Source organism: Eretmochelys imbricata, chromosome 15, assembly GCF_965152235.1.
Source record: "Eretmochelys imbricata isolate rEreImb1 chromosome 15, rEreImb1.hap1, whole genome shotgun sequence".
Taxonomy (NCBI): domain Eukaryota; kingdom Metazoa; phylum Chordata; order Testudines; family Cheloniidae; genus Eretmochelys; species Eretmochelys imbricata.
In genome coordinates, this window is record NC_135586.1 from 26,001,086 (window position 1) to 26,027,825 (window position 26,740).

A 26,740-nucleotide genomic window follows, 5' to 3' on the forward strand; every position below is an offset into this window, starting at 1 on the left:
GCACCAGGTCTGTAGATTGAGAGCCTCAGGCTGCCAGGCTGTCTAGGTGCTGCTCTTCACAGGTGCTAAATTGACAAAAACTAAGGTAAATACATTAACCTCTACTTTACTTCAGTGAAGGTCCGAAATCCGGAGGAGAAGGGTAGCAATGAATCAAGTTTATTGGCTAAATTTATCTTTGGTGTTGGGTTCAAGGTCTATTGGCCCAACTTACCTTTATAATGGGCCCAATCAGAAACACTCCAATCACGCCGAACTTGGAAAGGTATAGACTTGGCTCTGGCTTTCACACCCCGAAAGTCAGGTCTGTTCAGCTCCAGCACTGTGTACGTTTGCTTCAAATGGGACCTGAGGTTCAGTGTTAAATGATTTAAGTGGGAAATGTTTCTGAGCCACTCACACCCCAGAATTTCCAGGGCCTGCTCAGTCATGTGCACCTCGCCTTTTGTTGCATTACTTCAGAGCCTGAGTGATGTAACACCTGGGTGTGGCTGGTAATTGTGCAGCCTCTTAAAGCAAAGCTCCATAGTTCCGCTGCAGCAAATTTATAACTTAGAGGACAAGCTGTAACAGGATCTGGGAGCTTTGGAAACTTGGCCTCATTTTTATGCACCTCCTATTGCTCCAGGTATTGACAACTTGACTGAGTCTGAACTGCAGGGAATTTTTCACTGATCAGATAGATTTCTTTTGCACAGTGAAAGATTTCCACGACACATTTACACAAGGGGAGTTTGGGCTTTGGAATTGCTACTTCCCTTACCTACAAGCAGTCTTTGTTTAGCACCTTTTAATAACAAACCTCCCAAGGTGCGTACAAGGAGCAAGGGCTAGGGCAATTTTTAAACGCCGATAGCTTGAGCCCAGTGCTGGTACTGTAAACTGAAGCATAGAGGCTCTCAATGTATAGCTTGTAAAGACACTGGTTACACTAAACTCTTCTGCACTAGGAGGGGCAAAGGTCACTGGATCTCAAGGAAAGATCAAAAAGTGAATGCAGAAAAATCTACCCACAGTAATTCACTGCCTTCTGGATTAAGGGCCAGGCTTCTAATACCTGCCCTCTTTCTTGTGGGCATAGGTTTGTGTCTGCAATGAAGTGCAATTGTAGCTTTGTCCCTGCCAATCATTGTGGGTGCACACCCTCCCACTGAGATATCGAAAGCAGCCTATTGTGCACACAAATCAGAGACTGAGATTTCTTAATTGTAAGACTTGTGCCTGTAATTTAGGCCCAAAATTAAATTGCATCCACAACAAGGAGGCCACTGTAAAAATGCAGTACTAAATTCCTAGTGGAAATGTGGCAAAACAGAATCTTTGGCAGGACTCCCTGGGAAGTTAAAGAACTCCACCCCCATGGCTGGGTTAGTGCCAGGGTTCAGTAGGGCAAAGTCCAATGAACTATTCGCTCCCACCGGAGGTAGTCCTTCCGGGTCAGGGTGGAGGCACGTTTGAGAGAGAGATGGAGGTCAGGGGAGGCTCCCTATGTGTGTGGGTGTGTTTAGGGACTAGGAGCAGTAATCTGGAGATTTTTACCAGCATGCAATTCACGTGGAAAAAAAATGTTCTTCAAAGTTTATAAACTCTGTGGAGGGCGTCCTGCCCCAATGATTGCTGGGCAGGGCACAGGAGCGAGACTGACATGTTCCCTCTTCTGCCATCCGAACGTGTTGAATTTGTATGACTTGGATACTAAAGCACCAGCTTGCTGCGTGTTTTATGGCTTGCCTGTGATATTATCTTGCTTCATTATTAAGCAATATTCTTTGACTTCATTGTGTAGGAAAAAGTGAGCCTGCCACCTGCGTCAACTGCATGCGGCTTACGGCTTTTGTTGTGGTTCCCAAATTTGTTTTCCATTTATTAGGGTTGCCTCTCAACTTGCCTCCAGTAACTAACCCAAGAGAGAGACAGACTATAATGAACTGGACAATGTGAAGCATTTCGTTGGCAATGGCCTATCTGTCCATCATTCAGAGTTATGCTCTGAATTTACAGGGGCACAGATGACTCCTGCAGGCTCACAATTGTGACCTATGCACATGTGACATAGGAGCTCAGGTTGTCTGTACAATAAGCTTTCCGCCCCTCAGGCTCAGCTGTTATGCTTCTAAAGGCAGTAGAATAAAATTCTCTCAAATTCAGCCCTTTAACCAGCTCCAAAGGGCAACTTCGCCTTCCTGAGAACTACCTTTACAGAAAGGAAAACTCCTCTGTTTAGAGCAGGTCCAAAGAGGCTGTGGCTATGCCAGCTTCCCCTACTTTCTCCTGCTATTGTCCTTTAACCTTGAACCGCTCTGGTCGGGGGCAGGGGAGGATAGTTCTGTCACCGCAACTTGTTCAATCCTCGGCAGCTCTACAGAGACTGATACCAAGGGAGCCAATTTATGGTGCAGGCACCTGTTAGCTGAACTGGCTGTACCTTCCCATGTTAATGTCACAAAGGCAGCTAAGCAGCCCTATGGTTCCGTGGTAATATCTGATCGCTACCAAGACAGGCTTTGTTTGAGCTGGCAAGTTAGAGGGTGAAGAGCTCCAGTGTTCTGTTCCAAATCCCCTGATCTATTCAGTCCCCCTTCCCCATTCTAACTCTTACCTGGACACAAGCATGGAATGGACAGGACTAGAGGAGACAGAATCTGGCACTACTTTTGCAGTTTGTTCCTGCAGTAGCAAACCAGGACACAGTGCGGCACAGATCTTGCTGGCATGGGGTGTTAAAATAGAACACACTGTAGCCCTTCTTTTTAAGGTGAACTCCAGCAAAGCATGAGATCACTTTCAGCAGGCTTACGGATGTGACCTACTTGGTTTATTTAATCTCCCCTGTGGCCAGTCTTGAACCTGTCCCTTTTGTCCAAATAACCCTTGTGTGCAAGTTTTCTAGTCAGAATCCTTGACTCCCCTCTGTGGTCTTAACTAAAGCTGTGTGAAGAATCATTTTTTCAGTTTGCTGGCTGCACTGGAAAAAAAAATATTAGATTGGCACACAATTAAAACGTTTTGGCTTTTCTCAGCACGTCAGAACAAAAGTGATTTTCCACTTTTTGTTTTCAGGCATTTTTAATAACCTCTCTTGTTTGGTATGAAAAGCAAAGAACACTTTGAGTTTTGTGACTGGCATGTCCAAGTGAAGGTGTTGCCTGTCTGTCCTACTGCAATATTGCTCCTGACCAGGGACGTGGGAGACTCAGCTTCAAATTCCCACTCTGCCTCCTTGGGAGCAGGGACTTGAACTACCTATTGCAAGTGAGTGTCCTACCCACTGGGCTGTAGTGTAGTCTAGGGTGGGGTTCTTAATCACTGCTGTGGAAACTGTTCTGTTCCATAGAAATAGTTAATTGGGGACTAAGAGAGACTATAACCTGGTGGCAGGGCACTTGTGTGGATGGGGATATACTGGTTCCTGTCGCTGTTACAATTAATATTTATTTATACAACACCAAACCGCTTCAACAGGAGAGACTGAGACCTGCCCCTAAGGACTGTGTGGCCGTTGGTTAGAGCACTCCCCCAGGCTGTGGAAAACCCAAATAAAACTCCTTGCTCCAGCTCACACCGAGGGGGACTTGAACTCAGGTCTCCCATCTCTGGGGTGAGTGCTCCAGCCACTGGAATAGAAGGGGGGCACCCCCACCACCTCGCCTCAGTTTTGTGAATGGCATGTAACTCCCCTTCTGAATCTAGCCCTTCTCCCACATTTTTGGATGAAAATATCTGGTGAATTTGTGTAGAATTCATGAGTAGTTTTGGTTGACAACTGCATTTTTCATTTGCAGTGGTATAAGCCATGTTGGACCCTGGATATTCAAGAGACGGGATGGGTAAGGTCATATTTTATTGAACCAACTTCTGTTGGCGAAAGAGACAAGCTTTTGAGCTACTGAGCTGCACTAAAGCTCGTCTCTTTCACCAGCAGAAGCGATGATGACCTCACCCAGCTTGTCTAGTTGCCAAAAAATGCCGTTACGCAACTTGTCAAAAAAAGAACTTCCCCAAGCTCTAGTTTTAACTGCTGGTTATCATTTCTCCAAAAGTCCTCATGCCAACGGAAAGGGGCAGTTCCACATTACTGCTGGTGTCGCCTGAGGACAGAGCCTTGACTGAAACTAGCACAGGGAGCAAATAATTTGGAGAAGACCTTATTTGGGGTTTAAATGCTATGGTAGTAGGCACTTGATAGTCAGAGACGGTGAATCTTTGCTCTGTAAGGCAGTCTGATGTAATGTATGGGGGACCCTGCATTGGGCCAGGCTGGTATAGCAGTGCTAGATTTTCTTGCGTCCTACTTAACGGTTAATATAGGTAAAATGCTAAAGATTTCTAATTTGTTTAAGACCCTGACCAAAGCTAAACACACCAAAGGGGAGTACTGCTTCCTCCTGCCTCTCTCCTCCCTTCAACTTTCCAGGGAAATTCTGGCTGCATTTTGGTTGGTTGAGGCCTGAGACAATCTCTAAACTTTACCTCCTCCTCCCCTCTGCCCCCCAATCCAAGGTTCACGTGTGACTTTCAGTTCTATAAAGCAGTGACTCTTAACCTTTCCAGACTACTCTACCCCTTTCAGCTGTCTTTGTCTTACATACCCTCAAGTTTCACCTCACTAAAAAACAACTTGCTTGCAAAATCAGACGTAGAAATACAAAAGTGTCACAGCCCCACAGTTTCTGAAAAATTGCTGACTTTCTCATTTTTACTATATAATTATAAAATTGGAATATAAATACTGTACTGACATTTCAGTGTATAGTATATAGAGCCATATAAATAACTAATTGTATGACATTTTAGTTTGTAGTGACTTCGTTAGTGCTTTTTGTGTAGCCTGTTGAAAAAATGAGGCAAGTATCTAGATGAATTGATGTGCTCCCTGGAAGATCTCTGCATACCCCAGGGGTACAGGTATCCCTGGTTGAGAGCCAGTGCTATAAAGTGAAACTCACCCCTGTGGAGAGGACACACCAGGCTGCTGTTCAGCCCTTAGGATATAGTGTGGTGTGATCTTTGCACTGAGATGAACTTCACCCCCTTCAGACTGTTTTACAGTTAATTATTGCTCAGCTTCTATTGTGTCTCATGTGACCAAAACCCAGCCCAGTGGCAGCATGTGGTGGGATCAACTATTGGAATGAGTCAGGCTGAGTTATGTAAGCATCTTTTACCATGCTCACTGTGGCTCTGAGTGCTAGGCATCCAGCCCCCTCGCTAGCCTTTTGATAGCACGTGTCAGTGCATTCTCTGCATTTATATGAATAACTTTTCGTGAGTTAGAGCTAGTTAAAAATACATGGGACTCAAAGTATGAGGGCTACAGCTAACATTTATTTTTAACTTGTTTTGAAAGCATTTAATTTTAAAAGTTTGACAATCTTGTTCTGGTCAGCAGATTGGTGTCTGTCTGTAAGAATGTTGATGTGATGTTTGGAATGTAACTTGCCATAACAATAGCAGTGTAGATTTTGAACCAGCTGTCTTCAGTATAAGACTTCATTGTAGTACTGGCAACTAGCTTTTCAAGTGTGTCCTGTCTATGTGTGGTACTAGTCAGAGGGCCCAGGTGTAAAAAGGGACTGCCACATCTCACCTGCTGATCAGTCCTGTCCAAGCCATCCAGGGATGGTAGTCCTGAATGGATACATCTCACTGGGGTACCACACGTATGTCACTTACAGCAGTTTTTATTTAACAAACTGTGATCCTTGTCTTTGGAACTAAGTGGTAAGGAAGAAACAATCTAGAGTTTAACATCAGCCTGGGAGTTAGTCCAGCCAAGACAGCAGTCAGATCTTGAGTTACCTTAACCAAGTAATCTAGCCTGTTAGCTTTAGTTTCACCTTTTGGGGATCCTTGATTGAAAGGCATTGTGTAACTGCAATGTATTAGAAATGTAGCAACTTGGAAGCATCTGTTAGATGCAATGATATATCTGTGTGCTCTGAAATTAGTTTATACAGGAGAGGAGAGTGAAGACAGACAGTTTGTAGATTAGAGCTGAGGGATGAACTGTCAGTTTTCTAACTCCAGGAACTGGAATTATAGTGCTCAATGTACTGACAACAACACTACCATAGTAGGAAATATTTCCATAAGCAGAGGGACTGCTAACAATTTATTTCAAAGTCTCCCTATGTATTAAAAATGTACCCAAGAGTTTTGCAGAATTTTATAACAAGTATTATTGGAACAGTGTGATCTCAGGGTTGTAAAGCTTTAAACACTGCACTGTTTGAACTGAAAAATCCCAAATAATAGAAATCACATTTGTTTAGCCTTGCTAGTGATGGGCTGGAGTGTCAAGCAATGGAGATTAGGGGGCATTGCATTTAAAAGGTTACTGAAGCTCATTTTGGAAACTGCCTTAGAGAAGGAAACACTCTCCCTTTACCCCTTGGTCTTTCTAATGTTGCCTGGTTTGTTGGCTTGGCAGCAGGCCATTCTAGGACATTTTGGGAGAGCTAGATTCTTTAATAGCCTTGAATCCTAGTTTGGTGGAGGCCAAGACTAGTTGAGATAATGGCTGGTGTGAGCACACAAATTGAAGCTAGGAATCCAGCTGGCTGAGGCAAGAGTTTCATAGGTCATAGAGTCAGCTGGTGGCTAGAGGGCAAGTACAATTGATCACAAGGAACCCTTTTGGCCTTAATCTGTGGATCATGGGGAATATTAGTGGCCAAGGATAATCCTTATTTGCAAGATAGAAAAGGACCAACAAGTAAAAAATTCATTGGGAAAAACATTTATTTTGAAGTTTCTCAGAGGGTTTTTACAAACAATGAAGAGCATTTAAAAAAATTAAGTGATCAAAGTACTCGACAGTGTCCCTTAACTACACACTAGCCCCTGCACAGAGGGAAAAAAAAAATCACACCAGCGAGGAGGTCAATACTGCAGGAAGAGCAGCTGGCATCTGCATAGTTCTAGTAGGAAAGATTGCAATGCTGTTGCTGCTAGTAATTGTCATCCTGGCATTAATATAAGACAGTGCTGAAGTATGTACACTTATACCTGCAGAAAACAAAGTGCATCAAATAACACGCCAAGTAGGTATTGTAGAATAAATTTATTTACCTGAACAATGAAATTGGGTGTGATGCTTATTCCTGTCAGCATTGAAATAGACAATTGATCTTATTAACAACTTCTAAAGGTCACATGCAGTTGTTATAACTGACACTTTGGTTTTTTTAGAGAAATGCATCACACAAACTACTTGTATTGCACCAACATCTGTCTACTGCTTTTAGATTTAATTAAATAAGTTACATTAGTGCAAGAGAGGTATCTTTGCACACAAAAAATAAAAAATCTGAAGTTATGAACTGGAGGCTTACAGTTTAAACATTCAACATCTGTATTTTTTTACTGAATTTATAAATAGTATAGCATATTGTACATAGCTGTTCATAAAGTAGTATGTTTAGATGATACAATACAGAAAGATTTGGCTACTTACAACTGAAGGCATGCATTAGTTTATTATACATTTTATACAGAGAAATATGGAAACTTGGCTGACAGATCCTTACTTTTGGCCTAATGTTTAAGAATAAACAGTCTTCTCCATGCAGCAAAGAAACCAAACTTCTCTGGAGAATTTTTTCCTGATTTGTTAAGCTATATTGCACATTTGTACATTTGTATAACTGAAGCCCTAATGGTACCACACATTTCCTCCACAGAGCACACAATGAGTTTTGTTTTAGGGAAAGCAGGTTTTTGTTGTTTTTTTACATGATACATGCAGAGGTTTTGCCAGATGTGTTGGTAAGACACATGCACGCAACAAAACAACCTTACATTTCTGCAAAATTGTTTAGGAAGTGATTACTCCAGCATTGCTGAAAAGGAAAGAAAAAGGCATCAGTTAGTGAAAGGATGACTAATGCTATATCATTATAAAAGCAAGACTTGTAAGATCAATAGTGAGAGAAGAGAGAATGTTAAGTTGGATAACTGATGTTTTAATTGAAAGGACACTGTCAGGTTTAAAAAACCTAAGCTTAAACACCTTGAGTGAAATCCTGGCCTTATTGAAATCTGTGACAAAGCTCCCATGGACTTCAAGAGAGCCAGCATTTGTCACCAAAAGATTGAAGGTGAAATAATTAAAACCTAATTTACTTTCATGTAGCTTTTTATTTCTCTGTCTAGCCAATGGAAATAGACAAGGCTCTTTTCACTTTCAGGTTCTTATGCACTGACTTAAGGTTTTAATATCTGAACTCACCCCTGCATGAATTTTAAAGTTGTTTTTTTTGTTTTTAAAGTTTGTCATGGAAATGTCTCTAGCAACTTTTTGAAATTATATTTTTTTAAGTAAGCTTTGGCTCAAAGTTGACCAAAATGTCCCTTTAATTATGCAGGTTATGCAACTAATTCTGGAAGAAGTCATTAAACTATATAGGCAAGAGGGTTTGTGATAAAATGACTGCTTTACCCTATATATACTCTAATTCCCTACAGAGTTCTTATGACTGCACTTAGCCCCTGTACATTATAGGTTATGCTGCTAAGATTTTTCAGAGTATGCTTCATATTAATGCAATTAAAGCTGTGATTAGCAGAGATTAGGGAAACAATGGTTAGAAGTGCAAAAGGTAAATGAGACTAGTGCAAGAGAAACAGACAATTTTGTATCAGATTTACCTCTTTCCCCCTCCCATCTCAGCAAATTCCACCATCCTTCCTGTTTGAGCTGTTTGCCATTATATACCACTTATCAGCTGTGTTCTTGGAAGAAGCTAGAGGACTGCTGTACTGCATTTTATCACCACAGATTAAAACCTCATTTTCTTACATTTACATTTTTATGAAACAGCCGTCCGACAAACATTAGCCATATAGCAATTTTTGTAAATGGAATTGTTTTATACAGTATCTTCCACATTTGGTCTCCTGAAGTGTTATCTAAAGTAATCAGATACCATTCATCTTGCATTTGTGTAGGTAAAATAAAGCACCCATTTAAATATGGTCAGGAATCGCTCTTTGGATAGCCTATATTATTGAAAGGAAATAGTGAGAAGAGTCCACACTATCAAGACATCAGAGTAGCCCTAGACTAGATGCTGGTGAAGTGACTTGTTCGGATGCATCTTCCCTCTAGCTAGAAGCAGCATTAAGTAAGATTTTCAGCATCCCACAGAGGGTACTCTTGTCCCAACCAAAGGGGTTGCTTTCAGATTTTGATGAACTTTTTTCCAGCATAAGCCTTAGAAAGGCACATCTTTCATCCAGCTGTCTTTCACCTGGCCTGCTACAAACCTAGGTTCCCCTATGCCCCTCATGCATCAGGGATCAAAAAAATTAAGATTACCAAAGGAGAGCATTAAGGAACCCAGGGTGCAGTAGCTGACAATGGAGAAAGCTCAGAAGTGTGAAAAGGAAAATGGAAGCAGAATCAAAAAGCACAGAAGTGTTCAAAGAAACACCCGTGCAGAGCCTGGAAAGGGGAAATGCAAGTTACTTTGCAGCTAACTACTAACAAGAGTCAACAAGATATTTGTATATGGGATTATGAAATATGTTAAATGGATCCCTTGTGAGTGAACACTTCACAGACCTGTACCTATTTCCTTCCCTCTCCCCACTACAAAACCTACCAAATTCAGTTAGAAAGAATGTGGAAATTTCTCTTCCAGAAAAATAAACGTGCAGTTGATCTGCTCCCCCAAGATAACCCAGGTAGTTAGGACTCAAAAGGAATTCTTTTAATATGAAAGTTTAAATTTTGGCAAGAAATTCTACTTTCTGAGAAGTAATGCAACTTAGTTTTGCCTAAGCTATTCCGTTGTGGTTGTCAGAACCCTTTCCACTTCTCTTCCTGCAGGTCTAGCACGATTCTTTCGGCTAGAGACAAGATCCAAGCATATCAATGCTGCTTTTTAGTAGGGCTGTCAATTCATCGCAGTTAACTCATGCGATTAACTCAAAAAAATTAATTGTGATTAATCACTCTTAATCTCACTGTTTAAACAATAGAATACCAATTGAAGTTTATTAAATATTTTGGATATTTTTCTACATTTTCAAATATTGATTTTAATTACAACACAATACAAAGTGTACAGTGCTCACTTTATATTTTTATTACAAATATTTGCACTGTAAAAAAGAAATAGTATTTTTCAATTCACCTCATGCAAGTACTGTAGTGCAATCTCTATCATGAAAGTGCAGTTTACAAATGTAGATTGTTACATAACTGCACTCCAAAACAAAATGTAAAACTTTAGCACCTACAAGCCCACTCAGTCCTCCTCCTTGTTCAGCCAATTGCTAAGACAAACAAGTTTGTTTACATTTATGGGACATAATGCTGCTGGCTTCTTATTTATGTCACCTGAAAGTGAGAACAGGTGTTTGCATGGCACTTTTGTAACTGGCATTGCAAGGTATTTATGTGCCAGATATGCTAAACATTCATATTTCCATTCATACAGCATGCTTTGGCCACCATTCCGGAGGACATGCTTTAATGCTGATGACGCTCATTAAAAAATGTGTTAATTAAATTTGTGACTGAACTCCTTGGGGGAGAATTCTATGTCTCCTGCTCTGTTTTACCTGCATTCTGCCATATATTTCATGTTATAACACTCTTGGATGATGACCTAGTACATGTTCATTTTTAAGAACACTTTCACTGCAGATCTGACAAAATGCAAAGAAGGTACCAATGTCAGATTTCTAAAAATAGCTACAGCACTTGACCCAAGGTTTAAGAATCTGAAGTGCCTTCCAAAATCTGAGAGGGATGAGTTATGGAGCATGCTTTCAGAAGTCTAAAAAGAGCAACACTCCAGTGCAGAAACTATAGGACCGAACCACCAAAAAAGAAAATCAACCTTCTGCTCGTGGCATCTGACTCATGATGAAAACGAATATGCGTCAGTGTGCACTGCTTTGGATCGTTATTGAGCAGAAGCCGTCATCGGCATGGATGCATATCCCCCGATGGTAGTTGGAGCATGAAGGGACAAATGAATCTTTAGTGCATCTGGCACGTAAATATCTTGCAACACCAGCTACAACAGTGCCAGGATAACGCCTGTTCTCACTTTCAGGTAACCTGAACAAGAAGCGGGCAGCATTATCTCCTTGCAAATGTACACAAACTTGTTTGAGCGACGGGCTGAAGAAGTAGGACTGAATTGACTTGTAGGTGCTAAAGTTTTACATTTTTATTTTTTAATGCAGTTATTTTTTGTACATAATTCTACCTTTATAAGTTGCACTTCATGCTAAAGAGATTGCACTACAGTATTTGTAGGAGGTGAATTGAAAAATGTAATACAAATATCGTATGAGCACTGTACACTTTGTATTGTGTGGTAATTGAAATCAATATATTTGAAAATGTAGGAAACACCCAAAAATATTTAGTCTGTTTAACAGTGCAATAAATTGTGATTAATTTTTTTAATCACCTGACAGCCCTACTTTATAGTTAGCTAGAGAGGAACACTGTAGTCACGCGAGTCCCTCCTTTCTTCCTCACTGATTCCTTACACTACACTTTTGCTCCCTGTGCAACACTTGCAAAGGGAAATTGGGCTGCCAGTGGGTCAGGATAGTTCACTATGGTATCTTAAAGTCTGTCTTTCTAATTCAGCATTCAAGCAGCTTTGAGCCATCCTGTTATTTCAGGCTGCTCAAAAGTTATTTTAAAGATTAACTTGTGCATTGTCAAGTGTGGATTAAGGAAGCATCTTAAAAATTGAAGCCCAGGGTCAGAGGCTGTAGAGACATACAGTAGCTCCAAGTTGGGCATCTGCTTGAGCTGGCTCATTCAGGAGGATGAAGGCAAACGTTCATCCGGCAGAAGGAAGAATCAGTCTGATGGACCTAGGCCTCAAGCAGCTTAAGTCCATCTCTGGTGACAACTCTTGGAAGGATAGAGGGTAAGATTCTTTAGGCTTTAATAGCAGCTGCCTTTGAAATAGCAGAGATGGGGTAGAATCTGCACTTGCCTCAAGTATAATTTTTCACAATTAATGCTTACTACTCATTGAATTGTGCTTGCATGCTCCAACTTTAGATGTCCCTAACAGTTATATTGCTAGAGCTTAGAGCCTCAGGTTTAAAGAAAAAGTTCAAGTCTACGCAGGTTTTTTCCCCTCTGTTCAGCCTGCAATCCAGATTTCCTGCCTTCATCCTTAAGTGCCTAGTTTTATATGATCTCTGTGCAGCAGCAGGGTTGCTGGTTCTAAAATCATGCAAGTTGGTCCTTGGAGATGCATAAAACTCCCTTAAGATGGTGGGTGGTCTGCTTCAGAGACAGAAGCTTCCAAAAAACAACCACCAAACCAACCTTTCAAAGTCCTTGTTTTGAACTGGACAATCTTTGCAGCCCTTAAAATGTTCACTGTTGGTGCACTATTTAAATTCACAATATTTAAAGGAAAAAGGCAAGTTTTGCTATTAACATCTAAATATTAAAGATGCTGACACTACAGAAAATCTTAAATGTTGTTACCCCCCCCCACCAAAACACACACACACAAACCTCAAATTGATTTAGTTTTAAGTGATCAGAACAATTTCATGGCCTATTAATTTCTATAAAAGCAAGTCATGTGCTCAGCGGATGGTTTAGTGAAATAGATGGAAAAGTCCCAAAAGCAAAGTTTTAATATCGATAGTATTCCTGAAGTTACACATGTAACCACAACCCACTGCCACTGGCTTGTACTTAAAATGCTTGGATTGTGTGTGCCCCTTGTTCCAGGATTTGTGGATCTGACATTCCAAAGGTTTAAAACTTATAGCTCCCCCTGAAGCTCTGGGTGCAGATAACATTTCTGGAAACAGGCCCTGTCTTTATAACTAAATACCTTTATAACATCAAGTTCAACTTTAGCAAATGGAGTTAATTGTAGTTTTAATTATAAGAAGGCAGTCCATATTAGTGGTTTTAGTGACAGTGTGTGCCTTAAAGGCACAATCCAGAGAATATCATCTCCTATATTAGGAAAGTTGCTGTGGAAATTGTTCCCTGTCTTCCAAGAAGCAACTACTCCCTTCTGAATCATGAGTCCTGGTAAGGCATTCTAGGTTTACAACTACATCCAGGGGGCAGTGTAAGTCACTAGTTCTTGGGAAGGATGTGCATCCCACTGCAACGAGAGATCCTTCCATCAGCCACACTAAGGGCATTCAGCCCCAAACTAAAAAGTACATTAGTTAAGTGTTCAGGGACCTGTACTCTCCTACCAGATGACACTGATCTGATGCAACACCCCACAGTGAGCCACTGACACTAAAAAGAAGAGGCTTTGCTGGCACACTGAAGCTGTGTCTACAGGGCATACCAGAGCACACCAGAAGAGTGTAAACTGTAGAGTGCTCTATAGTGCTGCAGTCTAACTGCCCTACGTACCCTCTGCTGACACACCTTAAAAAAGGTTCCTAGCGCATGTTAACTAGTACGATTTCAAACAGGACTACATCATTGCTAAGGCCCTACCAAGTTCATGGTCCATTTTGATCAATTTCTTGATCATAGGATTTTAAAAAATCGTAAAATTTCATTTAAGCTATTTAAATCTGAAATTTCATGCCGGTGTAGAGATCCTGACCCAAAAAGGAGTTGTGAGGGGGCGGGCCACAAGATTATCGTAGGGGGAGTTGTAGTACTCCTACCCACGCTACTGCTGGCAGTGGTGCTGCCTTCAGAGCTGGGCGGCCAGAGCGGTGGCTGCTGACTGGGAGCCCAGCTCCGAAGGCAGAGCCGCCGCCAGTAGCCGCGCAGAAGTAAGGATGGCCTGGTACAGTACTGCCACCTTTGAGGGCCCAGCTCTGCAGGCAGCAGTAAAGGTGGAAATACCAGGTCATCCTTACCTCTGCGCGGCTGCTGGCGACGGCTGTGCCTTCAGAGCTGGGCTCCCAGTCAGCAGCTACCACTCTCTGGACGCCCACTTCTGAAGAGAGCAGCGCAGAAGTACGGGTGGCCTGGGTATAGTACTGACAGCCTTCCTTCTGTGCTGCTGCGGCGCTGCCTTCAGAGCTGGGAACCTGGCCAACAGCCACCGCTCTCTGGCTGCCCAGCTCTGAAGGCCACAGAGCAGGAGTAAGGGTGGCAATACCATGACCGACCTAAAATAACCTTGCAACCCCCCTGCAACTCCTTTTTGGGTCAGGACCCCCAATTTGAGAGAGACCTCCCCTGTGAAATCTGTACAGCATAGGGTAAAAGCACACTAAAGATCAGATTTCATGGTCCATGACATGTTTTTCAAGGCTGGGAGTTTGGTAGGGCCCTAATCATTGCGCACTAGGAAACTCTGAGAACGTCAGCAAGGTCTACGCTGGCAGTTAAGCATGTAACAGTACAGAGCGCTCTGCAATTTATACCCTCTGATGCACGTTGCCACGCTGTAGACAAGCCCTTGGTCTGCATATAGGAGGGACAACAAATAGGTGGGACTCGTGCTGTGATTTCAGAGTGGTTTTGTTTTATATTTATTGTATTTTGGGGACATTTGAGCTTCTGTATCTGAAGCCAAGTGAAAGCCTGGAACCGACATTCTCCATGTCCCTCTGGAGCAGCTCAAGAGTTCTTTGGCGCCTTGATTTAATGGATCAGGTACCTTCAACAAAGTAAGTTTAATAGCAGTTGGGCACTACTTTTCAACAGATTTAAACCAACACACTGTCTGCCATTTTACAAAGCCACTCTGCCCCCCATGCTGCTCTCAAGGGCTCCGCACTAATCTGGCTGAGGTTAACAGGAATGTTCCTTTTTGTCTTTTCACATGAACATTGTACAAAGAAAGCATTTCCATTCAATGGAAACAATAAATGGATTGTTCTGTTACAAAGTGAGCACGCTAGGTACCTGAGAACATAATTGGAATGGATACAGTCTGCTTGGAAGCAGCATTTCACATTTTCTGTGGTGGGTGTATGTCTTCAGAATAAAAAAAGCAATGTTTGATCATAAGCATCAATATATTTTGCATTAATGCTTGGTTATCAAATTTAGACAGCAGCTGTCAATGGGTTTGAAAAAGCTTACAGTTGACTTGACCTAAGTATGGGGTAAAAATGGGGCAAGAGCTCTAATTTCTTGCTGCACTGAAGCTGCTTGTCCCGAAAAGCACTGTGATCCTGAATGTAAAGCAACTTGCTTCAATAATTTGGGCCTCATACTATAGGATGCATAGTCTAAAATGGTGATAATAATGTAGCACAGCAGAGTCCGACAAGACGCAGCATGGAATGAAGGAAATTACTATTTATTCTTTGACATGTATACAGCATATGCCATTTTACAGCAAGTCACCACTGGGATGGTGAAATGGAAGAGAAATACTCACTTTAGTCGATGAATGTTGGAAGGCATTGGAGAAAAACACCACAGTTAGGACGGTTAATGACTTACACATTGATACAGGACTGAATTTGAAAACATGCTCTAACATTTATCATAATATAATGAAGCTGGTTAGTGCCACATTAAAATAAAAATAGTTCTATACAATATGTTCATTTGGTCATGTGCTATTTACAGATTTTACAAAAACACACACGAGCTTGTTATTTCTCTAAGTCAGGCTAGAACAAGGCCAGCAGAATAACTCATAAAATGTGTAACTGATCAATGCCCTAACTAAAAGTGTAAGAAATCCAATTTCTAACTATGCAGTGCAAGTTATTTTTTCCAGGTCACATTACAAAAGCCCTGATCTAAGAGACTGAAAAACATCTGACACACGTAAATAAGGTATTAAAAACGGAACTTAAGCCATCTTTTAGAGTTAAAAAAAAGAAATAGAATTTTCTTTGTCCATTTAAAAGTTTAAACTAGACTGAAGTAGTGCCCCCTCTCTCCCCCTCGGTAAAGTGGGCAACACTGGCAAAACAAGGTTTGTTATAATAAAATACATTAGACATTTAAATAAATAACCTTAAAATACTACGTGTGTTGAAGGGATGGCAGAAGAACCCAGCAGGTTCCACCTGGAATTATATTTTCTGCACAAGCATGAATAGTCATACTCTACCTCTTACAAAGACTGGTGTAAACAAGATAGTCAGGAACCTAAGATGAGGGGGCACAAGGAGGGGCAAAAAACAAAACAAAACAAACTGACTGAGGTAGCAGTACTCTCTGCCCAGTGCAGAAAAATCGGCTTATGAATAAAAAATAAACTGACATCAACTTAAGTTCAGATGATCATGCAAAAGACAGACAGTTGCATGCTTTTTTAGTTTTAGAAAACACATTCACTCCCTAAAATCTGCTACCAGTTTAGTTTGATAGTGTCCGCTGGCTCAAAAAAAAGTTTTGTTTTGTTTTTTTTACAAGGATGAATAGACTATTAAACAGAACACTGTACATGCTTTTCATCTACAAAAAAATATTTGCATAAAATAGTGTTAGTTCTCTGTACATGTCAATGGACACTTTAGTTGTGTATAAAAGAGGAAAATATTGCCCCCACTGGAGTCAGAAAAAGCAAAAACACAAAATCTAAAGTATGAAACCTCCATCACCGGCAAATATGTTCATGTGAAAATTCAGCAGAAATCGACAGTTGCTTTAAACCATAAAAAAATTGATTAAGTTAAACATCTTTATGTAAAATCATCACTATGTCAGTCAAGACCAGAACATATCACTAAAGTTAGTGTCTGTACTGTAAAGCCAGATAAGCAAGGGCATAGTAATGAGCACAAATGGCCACGAAATCCCTTCGGTGCATGCTGATAAAGAACATGGTTTGGTGGCAGGCTTCTCGCAATCTTTACCAGGTTCCAGGTAGTTACGGGCCGCAAACTTAAGTGTCTCATCCAGCAGAATTACAGGTACTGAGATTTTCAACACCATCAGCCACTGTGTCACATTCAGAGGTGTGATTTGGAAGATTAGCTGTGGAAGAGAAGCCAATATTAGATCCTTTTACTTATACACGCTAAATAAATAAATAAAAATCTCAGTGTTGTTTTTTCTTTTTTGAAATTTAAGACATTATTACAGGCAGGTAGTTTTGCCACTCTTGTCTCTTCACATAGCTTGCACCCAATTAACAAGTTTACTTACCGGTAGTGGTTCTACATAAAGGATAAGAAAATGGAGTGACATGGACAAGCAAATAGAACCCACAAGCCAGATATTCTCCCATGGAGGCATCCTCATTAAGGACTGGTTTTCTGATAAACTGTAACAGAAACAATGCATACGTAAGACATCAGAATAGGACATACAACAAGGCACATTAGGCATCTTAGCAGGCCATAATTCTGTGCCTGTGAGGTAAGAGTATTTAAGAACAAGACAGTTAGGGGGCTGCTGACACTTCTGGTCATTAATCAGTGTTCAGATTATTAAAGGCTGTTTTTAAAGTAACTAGTTGCTGTATTAAATAAAAAGATGTTACACAATGCTACTAAACTCTAACAAGTTTATTAGACTAATGGTGTAAAATAGCAATATACCATGTACTTCGAAGAGCTAACAGGGTTCCACGGCTTTGAATATTACACTGCATTTTAAATTAAAATTACTGTCCATCTCAATTAGCACAGAGTTTATATAGGATTACAGTTAGGCCCATTTTAATATTCTTGTGCTATTTAACGTATCTAACCAATGCTAACACTCTTGTTTAAATCCGTTTTCTGTGCAGGTTCAATCTATGCAAGTTTTGGCTATATCAGAGGAGGTTTTTGTGCTGCAATAGAGGAGTTTAGGAAGAGAAATCTCAGATGTAGAGTATTTTAAATGTAGAGCTAATGCACCATCCTTAAATTTCAAGTTACGATGTATTTTTTAAATTTGACTGACCTCCAATTTGTTCAAATACCCTTGGCATATTGTGCTATTTAGAGGTTTCCATTTATAATTTAGTATTAATTAGCTGAGGCATGCTCCCTTAGGGCAGGAAAAACTATTTCCCATATATTTAAACAGTCTTATTTTAGGTCTCCTTGATATCACTTTATAGTAGAAATATGAGGGATAATCTGATTGAGGAGGCTTAAATTAAACAGTGGAAAATATTCTAGCAGTCTAATACCAAAGTCCCAAGAGTGAATTGAAGGATTTAAAATGATACCTCTTTGCTTATAGGGTAATATCTCAAATGTGATCTAGGAAAAACGATCCTCTGGCCTTCAATATACAAACTCAGGAATTCACCATTGCCTCACTGTTGTCTATTACTTGAACTGTCCATGCATTAAGAAAGGACACATGCTATATAAAACTTTATAATTTCAGGCAAAGAGCTCCAAGTGAATCTCAGCTTTCTACTTCAGACATAACTAACCTGTTGAGAGCATTACACATCTCTATGGTGACCAGAACAGAAAGTGCCATTGTCATTGGATATGGCGACTCAAAGACCACACAGTCTACATCTGTGAAATCTGGGTTGTCCTCATTGCACTGCAGGAAATGACTCTACAACAGAATAAAACAAGCAAGCACTCATTATTTCCAACAGTGATGATTACCTATTTACAAAAAAATTAAAGTGGGATGGTACAGCACTAGGATTATACAAGCCTGTGCCTGTAGAGGCCAACATCAGGAAGAATTACTTTTGACTTCATCTCATTCAAACAATTCACATTAATTTGATATGTATAGAAATCTTCCCATAAAAGACACTTATGGTCCTTCAACAACCGTTTAGAGAAAGTCTGGTATTCTTTCAGCTTTTTATAGCTATAAACTCTGAATAAGCAGGATTATTAAATACAATTAAAGACGGTTCTTCTGCAGCTATTCTTTGAAATGAAAATGTAGAGCATACAGTAAGTAACAACATATTATATTACACTCAGTAGGAGTTTATATATTTTTGCAGGCTTTTTAAAGTAAATTAAACTGAATAATACCAGCTGGTAATAGGTAACTCTTGGGCCACCATCAGCAGCAATGAACCACCACGCAGCAGCACCCACTGTCGCAGCTCCAACGTAACCTTAAAGAAAAAAAAAAGATAACTTGGTTTTCTGTATTACGAATTGTACATATGACATGGTCTTGTTAAGCTCACTTGAACTTCCGCCTCTACCATCACTTGGGCGCACAGACAGACACAGAGTAGCCTTTGCCCATTTCCTGTAGAAGGAATCTGCTTTTAAATGGCCACGTCACTGTAATTGGCATCTGTCCAACTGTAAAGATCTTATGTGTTTATGGTAATTTAAAGCATACAGAGAATTCAACTATGGTCATGGCTCTGGAAAGTGATCAGTAAACATTTAATATCTTTAGCAGAAAATAAATCCTGACTTCTCACTTTCCAATAAAAAGAAAAAAAGTATGAGTAATTAACTCTGTTCTACAGAGACAAAGTGCAAATATGAACGTGCTGCAGAACAATTTGGTTAGCTGTTCATGACCGATTTGGCCAAACCATTGTCATTTGCTGATTGAAAAAAGGTTCTAGATACCAGGTGGGTAGCCTTCTGCTCCAGATCTGGCTTCTTCATTACTAAGTCAACAAGCATCTTGCATTTCTCAACCTCTGAAGACAGTTAAGTAGCAATCCCAACCTGTCCTCAGCTGGAAGAGGGTATGTGGAGAGGAGAAGGAGAGATTGGAATGGGTCACAGGAAGGGGAAGTGAATGTTGTAGGAGAGGAGAGCATGTGCTAGCTAGGTGGAAACAAGTGTTCTGGACAGAGAATCCTAATTTAGCTTGAGCACATATGTCTATTGTGGGGTTCCTTCCTGTGAAGCATGTAGCACTGGGCACTGCCACAGACAGGATATTGGACTAGACGGGCCTCAGGTCTGAGCCAATGTAACAATAATTCCTACATTCTGAGATCGGATTATAAAAGGTTTAAGTTTGAACCAGCAGTAACACATGATGTGACAGTATTAAGGAGCCCATACATGCACTGCTTTGCCTGATACCAATAAGACTTAAAACAAGGGCATTAGGACTACAGGAGATGTACTAGAAATATTGGTACATCTGTTGAATAACTGATCAACAATGAAAAAAGTGACCATCTTGGAACAAAGATGGAAGGGAGTATGCTAGTTCAGCAGTACACTGTGCTAGCCTTCAAGGCCCTAAAACATAACTGAAGACCATGTAAGTTCCAAATCAAGTTACTGTAAGTCATTCCACATGCACAAACAGTTGAAAAGAAAAGCTAGTGAGCTACTCACATCCAATAGCCAGGTAACGGAAGAAGAGCCATCCACTGATTAAGGGCTCTTTAGGATTACGGGGCGGCTTATCCATTATGTCCAAATCAGGAGGATTGAAGCCCAGAGCAGTGGCAGGGAGACCATCTGTTACAAGATTTACCCATAACAGCTGGACGGGAATTAAAGCTTCAGGGAAACCCAGAGCAGCAGTCAAGAAGATACTACAAAAAGGAACAAGTACAAAATTGTCCTTGGCCATGTTAAACAGAACATATTATAAATAAACTAATCGTAGATTAGTAGTTAAATAATTCTGTTCCTTAGTAAATGGCAAGGAAAATTTATGCTGTCTCTCATTGCAACATCTATTTAATATTGGAAGCTAAATATTCACACTGAGATAGCTAGGAATGTACATGCCATTTTATAGCCAACAATAATTGAATAATGTTTAAAGTTCTGAAGTACGTGCATTTCGTTTTGGTAGACTGAGGAGTTTTATTACTCTCTACAGGAGTAACCCTCACAAAGCACTAGGCTGCTTTCTGGAGTGGCTTGAAGGATATTGCTTCTACAGATCTATGGTCTTTGAGTTGTGTGGCAAAACAAATGGACCTGATGGAGCATTAAAAAGCAGTTTTCCCCTAGTGGAGCCACTTCCTGAAGCCATCTATAAAGGGAGGCTTGCAGTGCCTCTCTAAAAGCCTGCAACTGTTGTAGAAGTACTGTAATTCTACAACTGAGGGGCAAGGTTCCATTGAACTGGATATCCTCCAGTCCTTGAATACATGCAACCTCTCTTTATGGCTTTGAGTCAGCATGGTTTAGGGTAGATCTACAGGAGTAGGGATCTGTAGCAACCACCACCAGAAGGAGAACTTTACACTATTCAAAACCAGAGTTAAAATAAAACCTGCACTACATTAAGCCCTCGGAAAAAGGAGAGTCTTATGGCTTAAATACAAAAATGGGACTCGGGAGATCTGGGCTCTATTCCTGGCTCTGCCACCAACTCACTCTGTGGTCTTGGGAAAGAGTCAACTTTTGTGTTAGATTTCCCAACTGTAGAATGGGGATTTGTCTGTTTCATAGGAGTCTTGCCACAAGGAAGCATTAAGGACCTATATTAGTGGACATTACAGTCTCAAAACTAGAATTTGGGAAATATTCATGATTTCTTTGAAATATTTAACATCTGAATAGAAGTTTCTCAAAACAGTGAAGTATTTATATGCATTGCAATGCTCCTCTTTTAAACATAGTTATTACTTCTAATAAACCTCTGTTCCCCAAATAGCATCTGGCAATATTTAGAAGTTAAAATTGACCAGCTTCCATTACAGAAGCGCAAAATTAAAACAACCACTTCTTAAAACTTACCAAACAACTTCTCCAACATTCGAAGAGATGAGATAACGGATAAACTGTTTCATGTTGTTGTAGATTGCACGCCCTTCTTCCACAGCAGCTACGATGGTTGAGAAGTTGTCATCAGCCAATACCATTTCAGAAGCAGTTTTAGCTACTGCAGTACCTGACCCCATAGCAATCCCAATTTCTGCTTTCTTCAGTGCAGGGGCATCATTTACACCATCACCAGTCTAAAATACAAAGTTTAATAGAAAACATGGGAACTTATATGCAGCGACTGGAAGAGGATTTTACACGGGGGGCAAAAAACTAAAGTGGGTGAATAAGGAGGTGCAGAATTGAGATAGGACTTTAAGGTGAAGGAGAGGAAGTTTAAACTTGATTGAACTGACAGACACAGAAGATGACCTGAGTAGCAACAGTGTTTCCAGTGCTCTTATTCCGATTATGCCTGTAATCAACATGTGAACATTACAATACACACACAATGTAACTAGTTGAGACATTGATTGCTGAAGTGCAAGGAAACTGGGTTCAAGAGAAACCTCTCCATTTACTCCACCCATACATCCACAATCCATTACACAATATTCCTTGCTTGTCTAACAAAATTGACTCCGAGATCAACTATCTTAGTTCTTCAGGTCATACACTTAAGTGCCCAAACCAAAAGACAGTTTGCTGATTTTCCACCTCTTGGGGCTATAAATCAAAGGCACTGCCATCTCCCTAAGAGATCAGAGATGTGCTCAGATGCTTGTGGGGAATTGGGGGGGGGGGAGGCAGGAGGGAGGGAGGGAGGGAGGAAGGAAAAAGCCCAGTTTTACCAACTGGGTAAGTTACAAGTACCATATTTTGTCAAGGTTTTGGTGTGAACCAGTAAGATATTTCTGATGCTGAATTATGCCCACATGATACATTATTTTTAAAGTAATTTTCTGAACAATGCACTGCTGAACAACATTCCTAAAAATGGAAAGAGCCATTGATTAAAGCTATCACTAAAACTGATTCCAATTTTTCAGGCTAAATTTTTTTTCCATGAGTCAATACTTGCGATTATTTTACCCATTGTACTAGGAAAAATACAAGGGATGGTCCCTCCAAGGTTAAGAGCATAAGAGTGGCCACACTGGGTCAGACCAAAGGTCCTTCTAGCCCAGTATCCTGTCTTCCGACAGTGGCCAATGCCAGGTGTCCCAGGGGGAATGAACAGAACAGATAATCATCAAGTGGATCCATCCCTGACAGCCATTCCCCACTTCTGGCATCCATCATCCCTGCCCATCCTGGCTAATAGCCATTGATGGCCCATGAATTTATCTAGTTCTTTTTTGAACCCTGTTATAGTCCTGACCTTCACAACATCCACTGGCAAGGAGTTCCACAGGTTGACTGTACATGGTGTGAAAAAACTTTGTTTTAAACCTGCTGCCTATTAAGTTCATTTGGTGGCCCTTAGTTCTTGTGTTATGAGAAGGAGTAAATAACACTTCCTTATTTACTTTCTCCACACCAGTCATGATTTTATAGACCTCTATCATATCCTCAGTTAGTCATCTCTTTTCCAAGCTGAAAAGTCCCAGTCTTAAGCACTCCTCATACGGCAACTGTTCCATACCCCTAATAGTTTTTGTTGCCCTTTTCCAATTCCAGTATATCCTTTTTGAGATGGGGTGACCAAATCAGCATGCAGTATTCAAGATGTAGGTGTACCATGGATTTATATAGAGGCAATATGATATTTTCTGTCTTATCTCTCTTTCTTAATGATTCCCAACATTTTGTTCGCTTTGAGAGATCCTTTGTAGCTCTTCGCAGTCTGACTGGACTTAACCATCTTGAGTAATTTTGTATCTACAAATTTTGCCACCTCACTGTTTACCCCTTTTTCCAGATCAGTTAAGAATATGTTAAATAGGACTGGGCCCAGTACAACCCCTAAGGGACACCACCATTTACCTCTCTCCATTCTGAAAACTGACCATTTATTCCAACCCTTTGTTTCCTATCTTTTAACTAGTTATCAATCCATGAGAGAACCTTCCCTCTTATCCCATGACTGCTTACTTTACTTAAAAGCCTTTGGTGAGGGATCTTGTCAAAGGCTTTCTGAAAATCTAAATACACTGGATCCCCCTTGTCCACATGCTTGTTGACCCCAACAAAGAATTCTAGTAGATTGGTGAGGCATGATTTCCCTTTAAAAAAAAACATGTTGACTATTCCCCAACAAATTATGTTCACCTATGTGTCTGACAATTTTGTTCTTTATTATAGTTTCAACCAGCTTGCCTGGTACTGAAGTCAGGCTTACCGGCCTGTAATTGCCAGGGTTAAAAAAAGTAACTGAAATTTGTCAGATTTAGGCATTAGTTTGATGGGATATAGTTTGTTTTAAAAGTAAAATCTCTTACAAGCCATGCAAGCGTCTAATTACTTACCATTGCCGTGATCTCATCGAAAGACTGGAGGAATTCAACAATCTTAGACTTATGGGAAGGCTCTACACGGGCAAAGCAACGAGCATGTAGGCAAGCATCTCTCTGGACAGCTGGGGAAAGTTCATCAAACTCACGTCCAGTAAAAGCTTTTGAAGAAACATCCTCATCTTCTCCAAAGATACCAATACGACGACAGATGGCTACTGCTGTGCCCTTATTGTCACCAGTAATCATAATAACACGAATACCAGCTTTCTTACACAACTTTATGGATGAGGCTACTTCAGTTCTTGGGGGATCCAGCATACCCACACAGCCAACAAAGGTCAAATTGGTCTGAGACAAGAGGACATTGAGCTTTAGCACAAAATATTAGGAGATGCTTTTATTTCTTTGATAGGACAGTACACAAATAATTTTCACCACAAGCCAAAGTAGCTCAAACATTAGTTTATAAAAGGAAAATAGCATTTTTATCCTACAGTATCCAACAATTTTATACTTAATTTAGGCCTCTATAAACTTGCATGCCACCCCCCGCCAACCCTCCCCTTGCTGTTTGTTCAAAACTAGTATGTGACAAGGTTCAACAAGTATGCCATGCATATCAAGTCAGATTTTTTTTCCCCACTTATGGGGCTCTTCCAGACTCATCTCTGTATTTCAGCATACTCAGTCTTCATGGTATCTTGCCTCAAATATTCATTTCTCGTACTATGGTCTGAATCCAGACCATTTTGAAAAGCAGACTACAAGAGACACTGACGAAGGAAAGGAACTGAAATAGAACTGGGAAGTTTTGTCTCTGTAATCCTGACTTTGTGCTAGTGCAGCATGTTATGCAGCATCCTCTGGTTCTGAAACATAACGCTGAGAAGAGTCTCAATGGGTTAAGCATATGGAGCAACTTAAAGTGTGGTCCTACCCTGAGAAGTGACTATAAAAATGGCATTCTGCGTTTCCAAATGTATCATCTCTCTTTGCCTTCAGCTCTAAGTGTGCTCAGTTCACAAGTTAAAAGGTGATTTAATTGCCAGCCTTGCAGATTCCACCTGCACTCAGTCTAGTCTTTCCTTCTCATGCTTACTGCTAGCAAGAGATTCTCCAAGCCAAACAATCTGCAACTTCCACTGTCTTCAAAAATGAAGTTCTAGTTATACATGTAATTGTATTGAAATATAATGGAGTTGTTCGGATAGTTGAGGGCAGAATCTTTACTAATGAAAATACAAGAGAAGGGAAAGAACCCAGCTTGACCCTCAGATTTCAAGGTGAGTTTGCAGGACAGGCAATTAACTCAATCTTAATAGAAGTCACTACTCTTACAGAAAAACTGTTGAAACAAAGGAGAGAGTCAAGCTTTTTACTAAACTAACCTCATAATTAATAAAGTTTGCAGACTCCTCAAGGTTCATTTCTTCTCTTCTTGGTGGATTGTCATGTGTTGCTAGAGCCAAGCAACGCAATGTGTCTCTACCAGTACCCCACTCTCGAATGAGAGACATGATCTTCTGCTTAATTCCTGGAGTTAATAGTACTTTAGTGCTTCCAACACGAACATGAGTACACCTGTCAAGTACACCTTCAGGAGCACCCTACAGGAGCAAAGCAAGAAATGAGCAACTTTGCTCTCCATCACAGAACCATTTCACACAAGATAAGAAAGCAGTCCATCTCCAAAACTGATAACATTAGGCACACATTTATGCTCATGGTTCAGCTACAATTAGTCTAGGCACAACTTCAAGAGTCATGTTGCTTTGTAGCCATTTCAAAACTATACTTCTCATATGCTGAACTTGCCTTGACAAACATCTTGCTCATGGATGTCCGGCTCGGTTTGTTTGGAGTACAGTAGACAGACATGGACTTTCTGTCCCTTGAGAATTCCAGAGTGAACTCTTTCTTCATGAGTTGTTTTATGACCTATGAAGAAGACATTATTAACAACATTGCATTCAGATTGCAACAAACAACAGAACTGAAATCACATACTGTTTACAGTATTCTGGAAGTACTGACCGAGTTGCAAGCAGTTGCACGTTCAATTCTGGAGAGCCCTTTTAATTCTGTGTCGAATACATTCATCTTCTCAACCAGGCAGCTGAGTGCAGTCTCTGTAGCTTCTCCAACCTTTTCATACACTGCCTTAGCCTTCAAGTCATTTAAAAAATTGAGAATTATTATTACTGCTATAAAAACGTTGGCCTTTGGCAAGTCACCACAGTGAAATTTCAAGTGACACAATGAATGGAAACCATACTTAACAGATCTTGTTGCAGTTCATAATAAAAAACATACAAAGAAATAAGTTTCTCCAAAATGTCAGATTTCACCAACCTTTTATCCTCATCTTAAAAGGAAAACTGTTTTTGCTACAGTAAAAGCTGTTATCCAGCACTTTACCAACTGGAAAGCTCTATAAACCAGCATTTCTGATCTTCATTGGAAGTTCAGTTTACAGTCCGGTTTATACTCTGGTTAGTGCGGGGCTGGCAATGTCCCTAACTGGGAGTTGAAAGAACTCCCAGTTAGGGAGTTAGGCAGCTCTGCACACTGCCCCGCCCCATCTCGAGCGCTGGCTCTGCAGCTCCCATTGGCCTGTCTAGCCGTGCCTTCACCTAGGAGCAGGAGGGACATTTCGCCGCTTGTGGGGAGCTGCCCAAGGAGAGTGCCATCCAGATCCAGCATCCCTCCCACACCCAAACTCCCTCTACCTCTTAGTTAACCAGATTTCCCCCCCACACTTATTTAAGCTTACCAGCACCCCCCATTCTCCCAGCATGCTGGATTAACAAAGT

General features: G+C 40.6%; 1 protein-coding gene across 1 annotated transcript in view; it reads right to left on the minus strand.

The window, feature by feature from the left end:
* Positions 1-15,221: 15,221 nt before the first annotated feature.
* ATP2A2 (ATPase sarcoplasmic/endoplasmic reticulum Ca2+ transporting 2) overlaps positions 15,222-26,740 on the minus strand; it is a 69,962-nt gene continuing 58,443 nt past the window's right edge. The window contains exons 11-20 of the mRNA XM_077835433.1: positions 25,962-26,093; positions 25,743-25,865; positions 25,316-25,534; positions 23,940-24,275; positions 21,505-21,725; positions 20,143-20,345; positions 18,853-18,938; positions 18,279-18,412; positions 17,051-17,168; positions 15,222-16,879 (exon numbers count right to left, since the gene is read on the minus strand). Coding sequence (XP_077691559.1) covers positions 16,610-16,879; positions 17,051-17,168; positions 18,279-18,412; positions 18,853-18,938; positions 20,143-20,345; positions 21,505-21,725; positions 23,940-24,275; positions 25,316-25,534; positions 25,743-25,865; positions 25,962-26,093 — 1,842 coding nt within the window. The 3' untranslated portion in view covers positions 15,222-16,609. The remainder of the gene's footprint in view (positions 16,880-17,050; positions 17,169-18,278; positions 18,413-18,852; positions 18,939-20,142; positions 20,346-21,504; positions 21,726-23,939; positions 24,276-25,315; positions 25,535-25,742; positions 25,866-25,961; positions 26,094-26,740) is intronic.